General features: G+C 41.4%; 1 protein-coding gene across 1 annotated transcript in view; it reads left to right on the top strand.

The window, feature by feature from the left end:
* pdlim4 (PDZ and LIM domain 4) overlaps positions 1-13,449 on the top strand; it is a 64,648-nt gene extending 51,199 nt beyond the window's left edge. Inside the window, exons 6-7 of the mRNA XM_061739405.1 lie at positions 6,212-6,350; positions 11,060-13,449. Of these exons, the coding sequence (XP_061595389.1) occupies positions 6,212-6,350; positions 11,060-11,264 (344 nt within the window). The 3' untranslated portion in view covers positions 11,265-13,449. The remainder of the gene's footprint in view (positions 1-6,211; positions 6,351-11,059) is intronic.
* The last annotated feature ends 2,118 nt before the right edge of the window (positions 13,450-15,567 follow it).

Below are 15,567 nucleotides of genomic sequence, written 5' to 3'. Positions count from 1 at the left end.
TACCCCGGTGAAATCGAGACGCCTCACGCTGATATCAGCGTCATTTTGAAAGCCGTGTGTCTCTTTCTAGCCGTTATCATTGAATCTGTTTGAGGAGGAAGTGGTGGTTGTTTGGTCTTTGTCTTTGTTGTTTGTTCAAGAGGTTTGCATAAAAAGGAAAGAAGTAATATTGGCAACTGAGGTTCAAGTCAAATGGTCTTTGCTTTCGAGTGCCTACGTTGTTGTGGGGAGTTTAAATCCGTCAGCGTTTGGAAGGAAGAGCCCATGCTGGCTTTAAGGGCCTTTTTAAGTTTAAGCAAACAAGAGTTCATCCAGAATTCCACAGGCTTGACCGATCTGAAAGCAATATGGATGAAATATGGCTGGACTGACTTCAGAAATACTAGATGTAAGCAGGGTTGTTTAATATTTCAACACAAATTATTTTCACAGGAGGAGATTTACAAAAACCTGAACCAGCAAAGGATGTAAAACTGAAACTTTGTTTTTAGTTATTAATTACTCAAAGTGGCATACATATTTTTTGGTTTTATTTAGCTTTGGTTGCTACTTCATTTTGATGTTTGTTTCATAAATTTTTTTTTTTCCAATTCATTTCTTCCAGATTGTAAATAGTGAAATGTCACTGTTGTGTTGCTTTAACCCAGACATCACAAGGAGAGTTTTACGGTGGCCGAGACCCGCCATTGCTGAAAATAAAAGTAACGCTGCAAACAAAAAGAAACGCCGCTGCAAATAAAAAACGCTGAAAATATAAAGAAACCCCGCTGCAAATAAAATAAAAAAACGACGCAAATAAAAAAGCCACAACGGAAGTGAATTACCGGGGACTATTTTTGCAGATGCATCAGTGTTTTTTACGTGAGAGGAGAAGAAGAAGACGAAAAAAATGACACGTAGCGACGTTGAACACTAACCTTTTCACTTATTTTCTTGTTCGTTGTTCTTCTTATTCCTCGCTCTTCTTATTTCTTCCTTTTCACTTACGTCCTCTTCATCTTCTTCTTCTCCTCTCACGTAAAAAACACCGGTGCATCAGCAAAAATAGTCCCCGGTAATTCACTTCCGTTGTGGCTTTTTTATTTGCGTCGTTTTTTTTAATTTGCAGTGACGTTTATTTTATTTTCAGCGGGGTTTCTTTATATTTGTAGCGTTTCTTTTATTTGCAGCGGCGTTTGTTTCTGTTTGCAGCGTTACTTTTATTTTCAGCAATGGCGGGTCTCGGCCACCGTAAAGTTTAATGAATTTTTTCCTCGTTGCTGTGAATCAGAACCCTAGAATGATGCAGATAACATCCCATCAGTCACGTTCCCCTTCACACAGGCCGGTGTAACTATGAATGAGTGGTTTCCAAACAAAGAGCAGCGAGACCACAGGGAGCTGGCCAGCCCAGGAAAAACACACGCTTTAAAGCCATAACAAGATTTCCAGTTCAGTGGGGGGTTACTGTGGGATCCAAGTGTTGGGAAGAAGCTTATCCTTTCAACTGTCCTTGTGAGCTTTTTATTTGGACCATAGAACCAATGCTTTAAGTTTATGTATTATCTTTGTTTTCTTACTCTATAAAATACCATGAAAACATCTGATGTATTTTGCAAAGGCTACTGAAATAAGCTGCAGGGAGACTAAAAGAGAACCAGCTTCATTGAATTAGTTTCTGTCCCCTTATTGTCATCATTTATTAACCTAATTATTATTATTATTAACTGTCAATCCACTCATCTTAACCACTTTTTTTACCATCTGTTCATATTACAGTTGCGTGCTTGTCTTTTAATGAGAACTAACCATCGGCCTCACATTAAACCTTTTTGTCCACTAAAAACAAAACACAAGACTGTGCACTCAGAAAGTCCTTCCTGACCTGGTTCTCAGTTAAATTTATGATCCTCCTGGTCCTCGTTTGCTCGTAGACCAAGTCAGTCCTTTGGTATTTACCTGAAATACATTCCAAGCGTGAGGTGGAAAAACAAAATACTTGGATTTGATCCCCGAGCCTGTAGAGTCGTCCCTGATCTCCGGACTGTTTTCAGCAGCTCTGAAAAGCCTTTACAGCCAAGTGTTGTTATGGAGATGTTCTGTCTTACATTGCGGCTTCGCAGCGCTTGCCTTTATTTTGTAAGGTTTTACAAAACTGTTTTTATATGTCATAGTTCATGAGTGTACTGCACTTTACAACAGTTTTTCTGTATGTGTAATGCTTTATTTTCATTAGTTTCTTAGTTTCCAATACTTTTATATGTATTTTCTGACATATGTATTGAATGATGTGTAACTACCGTATTTTCCGCACTATGAGGTGCACCGCATTATAAGGTGCACTAAATATCTGGTAAAATACCTACTATAGTGGCTGGGGTTGAGTTACGTATCTACCTGATGGAGCTACAGGAAATGCTACAAAATCCTACAGCAAATGCAAAAAAACCAAGAAGAAAAGTACCGTATGTCAAACTTTATTAACAAAATAAAAACCAGCTTTGCTCCGTCTCGTCAAAGTCTCCATAATGTGAGTCAGCGTAGCTGCTGTTTTGAACGTCTGACGATTCCTGATGTTTTTAGTGCCGTTACTTCTGCAACACCAACTACATTACCCACAATCCCCCTGACTACAGTAACAGAAATTACCGTAATGATCATATATGAGGCGCGCTGCCGGTTTTTGGGAAAATTAAAGGCTTTTAGGTGCACCTTATAGTGCGGAAAATACGGTAGTTAAACCGTTGCCGTTACTGATATGTGACTTTATATATCGCTTTAAAACAATATGCAGTTGCTGCTTGAGACGGGACGAGAGTCCAAAATGGTTTTGGTTGGGGTTTCTTTGTTGGTTTGTTTTTCCCGACCAATATTGGGGACAGATGACCATGAGACCTAAGCTACAGTTCCTAGAAATAATACAATATGACTTTTATATGGGGAGGGGGGGAAAAAAAACAACATTTTTGTGGAGTTTTTGTTAAAAAGTCATTCCAGTGTTTCCCATTCCAATGCATCATGAGGTAGATTAGCCTCATGGACCCGGCTCATGTCAGCGCCTGAATGCAGCATGAAGCAGTCACATGACGAGCGTTAGTCGGGGATAGAAAGCTGCTTTGAGGCAGGTTCCAGATGCAGGGTAATTATACTGCTGTTAGCGGCCGTCCGAGTTGGCCTGTTGGCCTTAATATCCTCTGCTGGCACATCATCAGTGAAGGAAGGCCATTTACTTGAGTGTGCAGCTGTGCTGCACCGCTCTGCCCTGCAGCATTTCTAACCGCAGGAGTGGCTCACACATCCCGCATAAAGCATAAAGCATGCCACTTTCATACACTCGTATCCAGGCATAACTAAACACTTGATAGTCAAAGATGTTTGCCCATAAAAAGCCATGCCATCCTGGAGAGTGTGTACCCTGCTGTTACCAGCACCGCTATCATGAACCTGCATCATCCCTGTGTTGTCTCATAAAGCCTCACTGTAAATGTGTAACATCCTCATCAGTTAACAGAAATGTGAGGAGCCTGCATCCAAATGTTCTCACCAGGAAGGCAAATGTCATCGCAACTGAATGCGTGCCGTAGCGCATTCGTCATGTGATTGGAGCACAAGAGTGTGATGGTGAGACCTTCACTCTGGGACGCTTTCCCTGCACGCTGCCTCCAGGTTGACAAATTAATTCCTACCAGGGAAATGCCACTATAGAATCAGACACATGAATGGATCGTGCTGGGAGGGTGGCAGAGACGGAGGGGGGTCATGCAGAGGGCAGGGCATGGGGCAGAGGAAAAAGAAGTTAAACTTATTGAAACTGCTGAAAAGAGCAAGGAAAGCAGGTTTTTGATACTTGGAGATACTGGAGCTCAGGTTTAGGCCAAATCTTGCCCTGGACATCTAGTTAACACCGTGTCCTAACTGCATGCGACGCAAGCGAGCGTCAGCGACAAAATCAATTCCATTGCTATATTTTCTATTGGACTGTCCAAACTGGCCGCGAGTGGCACAGCGCGACGCGGTGCGCCGCTTTGAGCTGAACATTTGTCGGACGCCCGGTTTCTATTTTCTTCCTGTTGCTCGCGTTGAAAGCACTGTAGGAAACAGTCATTTCAATACAAGAACCTCAATAAAGTGGCAGCTGCTGGTGGGAGATCTCCAGGGAGCTGGAAGGTCCTGATAAAATAAGATATAATAATAAGATAATAGGATAATATTTCTTTCCGCCACTTTATTGAGGTTTTTGTAGTGAAATGAGGAGGAATCATAGAGATAACTTCTCATTTCAACTAACTGGATCACCGTTCCTCATCCATATCTGTTTCCTACAGCGCTTTCAACCGGCTTTCAACGCGAGCGGCAGGAAGAAAATAGAAGAACATTTAAATATCACAATATAAAGCTTGTTTTCTGTGTAGAAAGTACAAACGTAGGAAGATAACAAGTACTCACCCATCTTTTATTTGTCTCTTTACTCTTTTAGGAGTTATTTTATGAGTTTCTTTCAGGAGCGCACAGGCGGGTAGTGCTGTGAATAACGGCGTAGGTTACGTGGCGACGCGTACCGTATGGTGCACGTCTCCGCGTACCCTACGCCGTAGTGTCTGCGTTGGTGTAACGCGGAATCATAAATCAGCCTTTTAAAAAGCGAGTTTCAGCTGTCAATCAAAATAACGTGGGGGCCCATAACGCTTTCAGTGTGGACAGAGAGCGTCTGATGCCACGCAGTGCGACGCGATAGTCGGACGCTCGCGTGCAGTTAGGACAGACTGTAAGGATGTCATACTCATGTTATATCATGTTTTGTCTCTCTGAGTACAAACTCCCCGCTTTAGCCTGACGTCACCAAAAAGCGTGGTAGAGTTCAATCAATTCACACAGGAAGAATGTCTGTTTACATTACACCAATATAAAGATGTCTTTTTTTCTTTTGCTACTTCTACAACCTCTTGTATTATTTTTTTTCCCCCTCCACTGTTGATCCTTCACAACTCTGCACAGCCAAGCCAGAGCTGGCGCTCCTGTTGCAGGCTGGTATTACTCACGTTGTTATGATGTGGGTTTGGAAAATAACCATTAGACACGTCTCGTTTAGCGCGTTTGCTAAATGAATCATTACCCAGCTGATGCTGAGATGTGGTTAGGTTTGTCCAAATATAATAATCCCCCAAATAAAAGAAAAGAAGGTTGCGTGTAGGTCGCTGAGACTTCCAGACTTGGCAGCAACACACCGGTGATTACCAGTTGTTCTGATCATGTTTGAAACATGTTGGAGCTGTTTAGTGACTCAGGTGGAGCATCTTTAGATTGAGGTGACTGAGTTTCTACTGTACTTTGTGTGCCTGTGAAGACATTTCCGTGTTATATGTGTTCTGTGTAAGCAGATTTAAAGATTTAACAGGTCACGTGTTTAAAAAAAGTTACAAAAACGGACTGAAATCGATGTCTTCATTTAAACCTGGATAGATAGTGGCTTTCATTTGGTAAATATAAAAGGTCTCTCTCTGCAGAAGTAATTTGAGTCTGTCACCACCTCTAATGTTTTTTTGAATACTTTCTAGGCCTTCAACCATTAGTGAACCTGGGTTGCTTCATGTGCTTCAAAAAAGCGCTTAGCCATTGGGTAATCAAAATTTGCTTTTCTATTAGCATACTTAGTGCGGCCTATATAAAAACAACCACAGGTACAAGACAATCGGTAGACAGCAAACATGGTATTACAATTAATGAATGACTTGATGTCATAAACATTGTTAGTCACTGAATTGTTTACATTCTTTGATATTGGCACAATGTTTGCACAAGCCACATTTAAAAGTACCATTATCTGGTCGATAAAGCCAAGTTTTTTTTATCTGAAGCATATTAATTTGAGAATACTTTTAGATTCTATAATACGGGTTCCCCCAATTCCCCTGCAGGACTTTCTGCTGCCGTGTCTTTGCTGCTGTAAACGTAGTTGGAATGAGAGAAGGCCGATCGTGCTGCCTCCATGGTATTTGGTTTTTGTGTGGAGTTGTAACCTTCATAATGTTGGAGTGGGTTTTCTTCTGGGATTCTGGTTTCCGCCATTTGTCCATAAACTTGTCCTAGATTGATTTAGCATTCTAAACCGTCCGTGACTGTATTTGGTTATTTTATATTAATAGTTTGCAGGCTTGTTTTTAAGATGAATCTGATCTCCTTTAGTCTTTCTGAAGTTCCTGTATTGAATCTCTGGCCGTTCTGTCCCTTGCAGGCGTGTCACCGACGGAGAGGAAGAGGAGCCTGAAGTCTCCGGTCAGGTCTCCCATCCCCAAGCTCGGCAGCCCCGTCCCCACCCCCATGCCCGGCCTGCAGAAGCTGCCCCAGTGCACACGCTGCTGCAACGGCATCGTGTAAGTATTAGGACTGTAACGATACACTAATCTCACGATACAGTACGATACACGATATTGAGCTCACGATAACGATACGATATTATAGCAGTATTTTTTTAACAACCTTGAATGAGGAACATATGACTGGAAAAAATTGTCTTTTATTTGAAAGACACAAAATACAAAACAATGCTGTGCATTACAGTTTGCTTTATAACTGTTTAAGTTTTAAAGAGAAAGCCAGGCCAACCATTTTCCACAAACTGAACTAAAAGTAAATGTCAGGTTTGCATTATGATCTTCAGTTTCATACAAGTACAAATATTTTGCCACAAACTGAATAGTTTCTCTCATGTATGATTTGGCTTTTTTCTTTTCCAGAAATGTAACAACTAAAATTAAATAAATAAATAAAAGTAAATAAATACACACAATTTTACATCATAAAAAAGATTGATTCATGCTCACCTTATAAGTGTAAGAGGAGATTTATTTTTGTTAAGAAGGTTATTTTGGTAATTCAGGGTTCATTATTTTATAAATATATTCTTTATATTCTGATGTAAATCAGGGACTATAATTACACTAGTCAGTTTATCTGTAGTGATTAGTCTGTTTTAGATTGGGCGGAGTGATACGCCACAGTACGGCACTAGGTGCTGTGTTGATGTTCTAAAATCCTACACTGTTGAGGGACATTAAAGTACACTGGAACTCAGCAGAAGTTGTCCCCGTGTTTATCCTACTCACCACCCCAAAAAGGTTTAATTTAATAAGGTAAGGCTTAACTCTACACCAGCCTTACATCAGTAAAAGTTCAGACCTCAAAACCCCCCAAGAGTCCCGTGATTGGGACCAAAACGGTACTAGTTTCTTCTGAGCGGAGGAAGATTTTGGTCCGCGGGTCGAGGTGCGGTCGGCACAAATACGCTGCACGTTACTAGTCAACACAATAGATATTAATATAATAACCCAATATCTCGGTACAGTTTGTCACCTCCACAAGACGTATCGCGGCGTTTTTGTATCGTGAAATTTCGTGGCACGATATATTGTTACACCACTAGTAAGTATGCTCCTTAAAGGTATTGTGACATCATTTTTAACATGCTTTTAACACTATTAAAAGTCTTGGCCAACATCCCTCAAATGTGTCTAAAAGAGTGTAACAAGAAAATATTCACTCTAGTACTCTATTCCTGGCTTTTTATTACAGTGTTTTTTTGCGCCGTGAAAAATGCTTCCTTTTGCCCCTTTCCTGTCAATCATTGCTCCGCTCCTCCTCCAAACCTCCTCCTCCTCCAGCCATACGCTCACAGCGGCGTCGGAGAGAGCCGGGAGCGACAGGCGAAGCATGCACGGAAAAGCAGCAGGGAGAACCAGAGCAAACAATCATAAAAATAAAGGCATGCAAGCAGCAGTGTCTCCTTATCTTAAGTCCAGTCAGTGGCCGCGGGTGTTCTTAGCAGTTTTCCTCCGGTGATTAGAACAAAAGAGGCTCTAAACACTAAACAGCTCCGTGTTAAGCCTGATTTATGGTTCCGCGTTAAATCGACGCAGATCCTACGCCGTAGGGTTCAGCGTATGGTGCGCGTCGCCGTGTAACCCTACGCCGTAGGCCTGCGTCGGTGTAACGCGGAACCATAAATCAGCCTTTATGGTGCGCTGGAGAGGAGCAGAGGCAGGGAGCTGGGTGGAGGGGGCGGTGATTTAGCGGGCCGTTACGTAACGGCCCGCCACCAAACCACATGCGCCGTTTTTGCACAGTTATGCGGAAAATCCCAGAAAGCACACAATACACTGAATGTTAAAAGTTCGTTGTTTTTTGGGTGTAATTGATGTCAAGACACCCAACAAAACACAAAAAATCAAGAGAAATTTGTTTTTCATGTCACAATCCCTTTAACAAATGACAAAAAGTAAAAGTTTTATCACGGTGTGGAACCTTTTTTTTTTTTTAAGACATTTATATTTCACAACAAATGTAATTGTGTAAATGTGAAGAAGCTGCTGTGAGAGCTCGTCCCTGCAGCCGCAGGGTTCAGGGTGCGAACGCTGAACCCTGCGAGGCGACTCCAGGTTCTTCCCTGATCTGAGACAAAGAAGCTGCACCGCACGACCTGCAGGGACAGGCCGAACGTTCTGACAAATCCAATATTCATCATTAATCAAAGACGCACCCTTTCCCGGGTGCTCTGTACACACAACTGCTCTCTTGCACATAGGTGTGCAAACTCTCCTGCACACGGGCCTTCTGCCAAAGTAATCACAAGCTGGGTAATCCCCTCCCTGTCCCCCTGCTCTCTCTGTAAAAGCAGCTGCAGGTACGCAGTGACGTCACAGGATAAATGTTTTTGTGACAAGAGAGAGCATTGTGGGGGCTTGCAGGGCACAATAGGACCGTTATGACCTCATGGCTTTTTCCAGCCTTTCTGAATGAGTGCAGTTCCCTGTCCTCAGTTCATCCAGCGAGCTGTGTGCTTTCATTGGGAAGGGGGTTAAAAAAAGCAGCAGAATTACGTCCTAACGGCCACTGGCCCTGATCCCCAGTCCAGAAAAGGAAACTCTTATTGGGAGCAGCGAGCGAGCAGCCGTTAGTGTTCGTGTGACTCCAGTAAAGCTCTTAAACCCGCGTGTGCTGATTATCCGGCCGCCGGCGGGATGAATGCGAGCCATTCAGCTCCCAGGTGGGACGTTAATGTTTTACCTCCTAAAACTCTCTCAGAAAAGGTTCTTTGAAAACATCCTTGATAACGGATTGTAAAGTAACTGGTATAAATACCTGTGGACTAACGGGGGCTGTAAAAGCATGACGACGGCTGATTTACATAGATAAAGGAAAAAAGTTGAATAAGCAGATACGAGTTGGTCGTGACCAGAGCTGGTAGAGGAGCCGAAAACTGTACTCAAGTAAAAGTACTGTTACTTCAGAATAATATGACTCAAGTAGAAGTAAAAAGTAGTCATCCAAATAATTACTTGAGTAAAAGTAAAAAAGTACTTGGTGAAAAAACTACTCAAGTACTGAGTAACTGTTGAGTAACGTCTGATTTATTTTTTTAACACAACCATTCAAACAGACAAAAGTACAAAATAATCATCTTCAGGCAAATTAAATCAATAAAGTAATAAAATAAATAATAATTAATAAAAAATAGCTTAAATTAAGATAAGCTTAAAGTAAGTTCAAGTACTTTAATAAATAATAAAATAAATAAAATAACAGAATAAAAAAATAAATTAAGCACAAGTAGCACAAAATTTCAAGCCTTTTCTTTTTTAACCAGCAGAACTAGAACAAACATGAACTCATAGAAACTCTGTGTGTGTTTGAGTCTGTGTAAATGTGACAAAACATGCAAAAACAAACATTTTTCCCAAAGAATCACCCAGTGATGTCATGAGATTGACGCGTACGCGGATAAAAGGGATAAAAGAAAAGTAACAGCTCAACGTAGCCTAATGTAGCGGAGGAAGAGGAACAGTTTCTTCTTCACAAATCTACTCAAGTAAAAGTAAAAAGTATAGTGATTCAAAACTACTCCTAAAAGTACAACATTTCCCAAAACGTACTCAAGTAAATGTAACGGAGTAAATGTAACTCGTTGCTACCACCTCTGGTCGTGAGTGATTTAGCTGTCACTTTTAAAGCGTTTGGTTGATCTCTGCGAGGCATTTTGCTTATCGTTGCAGCAGTTCACAATCAGCCAGCCTTGCAGTTTATCCTTTCTTTAAGCTGATGGGGAGGCGTGGAGGCTTTGTGGTTTGGACTACTCCCTCCCAGCAAGAGAGTTCCTGTCTGGGCTTTTGGGCGGAGGTTTGTGGGTTTTCTCCAGGTTTCTCCTTCAGTCGGGAGAGAAAGAAAGAGATGACAAGAATACCAAAAAGAAACTGCAACAAAAGAGTAGTAACTGAGTCAAATGGGGCTGAACAGATGGTTTATGATTTGAAATACATGTATTTTTATTTTTTTAGCTCAACGGCCCAATTGTCAAAAATGGAGGCTTAGCATAAGTAGACCTTGAAGAGAGTCATCACAGCTTTTCTTTTTTTAACAACATAAGTGTACATCCAGTACCTAATGTTAACTCAAATGTAATTTAATGACGTTTAATTCACCTCTAAGCGGTGGTAAACAGAACTGGATAAGAACCAGTTTGAGCTTTTTTCTGAGAGGCTGCACAAGTTAATCCCCCACTGCAAAAACTCAAAATCTTAACGAGAATATTTGTCTTATTTCTAGTTAAAATGTCTCATTTTAGTATAAAAAATCTCATTACACTTAAAACAAGACTCATCACTGGAAAAAACAACAATTTTCACCTGTTTCAAGTAGATTTTCACTTAAAATAAGTAGAAAAATCTGCCAAGATTTTTTTGCTTATTTCTACTTATTTCAAGTGAAAATTTACTTGAAACAGGTGAAAATTGTCAAATAAGTTATTTTTCTGATGTTATTTTTCTGGTGATGACTCTAAATGTTGAAATAGCAGTAAAACCACATTCATTGATGAAATGACATAAGGGATGACAGTTTTACAGGGGGGATGATTTGGACCGTTTTTATTTCAGGGGGGATGCCACCCCCTCAACTCCAGTACTGCTTGTACTGAAAGCACAGAAGTGTTTATTTCTGCTGCTAAGTGGCCATTTTGCTCCCAAAGGCAAATTCTTTGAAAGACATTTGTTTGTATTTATTTATCTTTTCCGTCTCCCTCCCTCTGCAGCGGCACCATCGTCAAGGCCCGGGACAAGCTCTACCACCCCGACTGCTTCATGTGCGACGACTGCGGCGTCAACCTGAAGCAGCGCGGCTACTTCTTCATCGAGGAGAGCCTGTACTGCGAGACCCACGCCAAGGCCCGCGTGCAGCCCCCCGAGGGCTACGACGTGGTGGCCGTGTACCCCAACTCCAAGGTGGAGCTGGTGTGAGAGGAAGAGACTGACTAACGGGACTCCCCCGGGGGGGCCCGGGGCTACTGAGTTCTCTAACCAACACTGACCTGGCTCTGTCACGTAGGACTGCTGATCTCGGATCAGTTTCTGCCGTTTTTGGGAGGCTGGTTTGTAACGTCAGTGATCCCAGATCAGAGATCCACACTGACAGACTTGAGAAATGTTTATGTATATGAAGCGTGTTGAAATATGTTGAAATATGTCGACAGATTCGGGCTCTGGGGCCGACACGTCTCCCAAAACTACCAAACCATTAAAAAAGCAGATACTGAACTGTGTTTGTGAACCATTTCCTATTTGGAAAGATGTCATCTCTCATCCATTCCGTTTACATTGAACTCTAAATGCAAGAAAATTACTGCACCGGACGAGGTCATGCTCAGAAAAACAGGATTTACATGCACATTGGAATCACAAGCACTTCTTTCACGTCATTCCCAAATACGACAAGTGCAGATTGCAAAAAGCGTTTTGATTGAGGTGTTGATGGCTGCTCCAGCTTGTCTTAACAGTCCGCAAATCAGACATTTTATTTTACGAATAACGTGTCTGATGTGCTCAAACCCGGTGTGTTTGCAGCGCTGAGCTGTGCAGGTTAGTCCTCAAACCCTCCAGAGCTCGTTTTTGATCTAACTTTAAAAGAGATGCCTTGCTAGAAAATACCAGCCTGCCTTTTACAAAGTCGTGTGAAGTATAGTCTGTTTAAAAGCTTGGTTAAGGGTCTTTTTAGCAATAGTACAGTTAAGCTTTTTACTCATGTTGACAGGACTTGTGGGTTTTTTTGTTGTTTGTTATTTTTTAATTTACATCCAGCTCTCTTCACTCTTTTTCTACGTGGCCAAACTTGGGGAAAAATCTCTGTTTCTCTTTCAGACCACCCTCAAACAGCATGTGTTAGTTGTCAGTGCCTGGATTATGTTTGAGTACGTTTCGGAGATTTAAAGATGTACAACCTTCAGTAAATGTCTTTTTTTTTTTTTTTCTTTTTATATGCTTTGCAATCTCCATCTTGAGCGAACTTGTTGATGATCATCTTCAGGAGTTTGTCCCAGATGTGATCACAACCACTGCAACTGCAAATTACAAGCAATCTGAGCGTAATGAAAAAGCAGCCGAGCTTAATGTGAGTGTTCTAACCAAACGTCTGGCTCGTGCACCTGAACGAGAGGAATTTCAGATAAAATAAAACCCATTTCTCACTCAGCTGTTGTAAAACCTTCAAGGTTGGCATTAATACGCCCTCTACTTCACATGATGGTTTTTAGAGATGGCTCTGTGCCTTTTAAGACGGGAGATAGCCATGGAAAACTGTTATAAATAAATGTTAAAAAAGCTTAAATAAAGTGGACTCCACATCCAACGGATGGAAAGGTTTTGGCTCGGCCACTTAGATCTGTCTCAACTTCTCCTTGGAAGAGGGAAAAAGACCCAAGTTGAAAGCATGCCGTGTTTTTTTTTTTTTTTTTTTTTTTTTTTTTTTATTCCATTCCTACGATTAATTCATACGTCTGGTCAACGCCAAGGCCGTGAAGCACATGAAATACATTTGTACATTTCCTCTGAGGGAGAAACGCTGTGAGAAACAGAAATCAGTCAGATGGCATGTAATCTGCTTTCCTGACACAAATCCTCTCTGGAGGAGGAAAAGCTAGTCTCATTACGCCGCCATCAATCTTAGTTTATCTCAACTGGAGCGCTGAACTGGGCTGGAAAGAGTGATTGTTTTTGTTAATTTAGAAATATTTCTAACATGCCTTTTTGAAATAAAAGTGACTTTTATTTTCTTTGCCGTGAAAACATTCCCCCCCTCCCCAATTTATCAGCGGTGCTGTGGAGCTGGTGATGCGCCAGCCGTATTAATCTTGTAAATTATGTGAAAATTTGAACGCTAACATGTTTTTGTCTTTGGTATTGTACATATTTGTTTCGTTGGGATTGCCTTAACACAATGTAACACTTGTCACTTGCGTGTTTTTTTTCTTTTTTGTTTTTTTTTGCATCTTTTGCCTTTTTTTTTAAGTTTTTTTTTTCTTTGTCACAGTTTCTCTTCTTGTATTTAACTTATTGTTCTCCCCATACATGATTTTTGTTCTGGATTTTAATATTTTCTCTGTTTTATTTTTTCTAGATTCTAAATAAAAAGAGAAGTGCGTTGCCGTGACGTTGTTATCCTTCACATTCTTCTCTGCTCTTAAGTGCAGGATTTCCCCCCACAAAAAAAAAAATTCCCAAATAACACAAAGCCCTCAATTTGTCTTAGTTTTACACCCCTCGCTGTGACACGGCCGTTCCTCCATACCTCACGGTTTAAGAGCGCCGAGCTGCAGCGTTTGTGTCCCGTAACCAGATTCCTCAAACAGAGGCTGTAAATCTGCTCGTAAAACTGAGCAAGACCAGAACTTGTTTGAGAATAGTTAATCTTTGTTTTTTAAAGTGGCTGTCGTAAACTTTTTACAGTAGTAAAAGCAGTATTTTCATAAATGTATGGTCTTGGGAAGATGTTATGAGTGTGCAAAGCAGACGGCACCAGCCGGAATCTGAGCACTAAAACTAGGAATGTTGAAAAATGACTGACAAACGAGAATGAAAATCCCCGGTGGTGAGGTGATGCCATGCAGGGACCAACAGAAAAATATGCATTTAAAGCAGCACTATGTAACTTTTCCACCTTAATGTAACCTCTGTCATGGTCTGAGGGGTCTGTATCGCCTTCACTGGCACTATGTAACTTTGAGGAGCATGGTAGGAACCCTGCCACACTAAAAAACTACACATTTTTACGGCTTTGACTGCTTTACGGCATACGTCACTTCCCCCTCCTTCCCGATTTGTAGTCCAGACCAAAGCTGGGCGGGGCGTGGAGCGAGAGCTCAGGAGAAGCTGGTAACCCGTTGCGGCTGCAGCAGCTCCACACAATAGACGTGGGGAAAAGATCAATAATGGTTTAACTTTTCACCGCTTTCCTGCTCGGAGGCAGAACCACGGAGACCAAGTATCTGAGATAACAGAGTGAAAGAGTCGTCGGCTCGGTTGGATCGCGGCTGTAACGACCAAACATAACGTTCCACACATGATCACAAACAAACACTCACAAAACCGGGGTCGGATCAAAACACGGGTTTTATTCCCCACTTCTCCAGCTAAACGCAGTTGCTGGCCAGCTCTCTGTGGTGCGATTAACCCCAATCTTCAGATAAAACTAGTTTGTTGAGGAAAAGATATTAACTCTATTTGTAGCTGCACAGGAAAAAAATAATCTCACAAACTAAAATATTGCGCACGCCTCGGAGCCTCTTCTGCATAATATAGCCGTCAAAGAAAAGAGAAGTAAGAGTAATACAAAACATGTACTGTATGTTGTACTATTATACTAATTTATTGAAACACATGGCGAGTCAAACATTTACCAAAGCAGCTGCCAAACACTCCTAAACAAGGTAGCCGGAGACGGTGGTTCTGCAGAACTACGGCAGTAAATCCTTTCTAAAGAGTGCAGCTCCGACGAGGAGCTCCATTCTTTAGTAGAGATTTCATATGGATCCAGACCGTTAATAATCATTATTTTCTCCATTATTCCGCTCCCTGGCTTACTTGTTTAAGGTATCCCGGTAAATTCCAGTTCCTTTCCAGCAGTTTAACATCTTTTTTTTGCATTCTGTCTGTTCACTTGGTGAAACAGAAAAGTAGTTTTGAAAGTCTGTCCCGTCTTATTTCATTCGCTATCAAAACAAATGCACGTGACAGGACAGGAGTTTTCCGGCAGTACGCGCTGGTGCTCATGGGAAATGTAGTGTTCTTTCTGGTAAAGCACTACCGCTTTTGTCCAAAGGAGCCGCCAAACTCAACAAAAGCTGAAAGTTACATTGTGCTGCTTTAAAGGAGGTTATTTACCCTGTGTTCATTATATTTCTGCTTAGAACTGTTGGCTTCTTTGTTTAACTTCAATATTATGACATATTTTAGTACCCAGCATAGTTCCCCTACCCCACCTTAAAGTACAAAGTGTCACAGTGAGGTCCCAGGAGTTTACTGTAAACCATTTCTGAGGTTGTGAGGGACAGCTCTAAAGTTCTTTATGTATAATGGCAATTCAGATATGTTGAGATCCCATTTTTGGTTAAAATAAATAATTTAGCGGTAGGATGACAGTAGAATCAAGGTGAGGAAAAAGAATCGGCTCTCGAGAAAAGAAGGAAAGCGGCTATGAGATGCCAATAAAACACTGAGTCCTGGACAGCTTGTTTTATACAACCATCATCTGTGTGAGTGTTAAGGTTTG

Source organism: Cololabis saira, chromosome 14 (assembly GCF_033807715.1).
Source record: "Cololabis saira isolate AMF1-May2022 chromosome 14, fColSai1.1, whole genome shotgun sequence".
Classification (NCBI taxonomy): Eukaryota; Metazoa; Chordata; class Actinopteri; order Beloniformes; family Belonidae; genus Cololabis; species Cololabis saira.
This window is presented reverse-complemented; position numbering and strand designations above follow the sequence as displayed.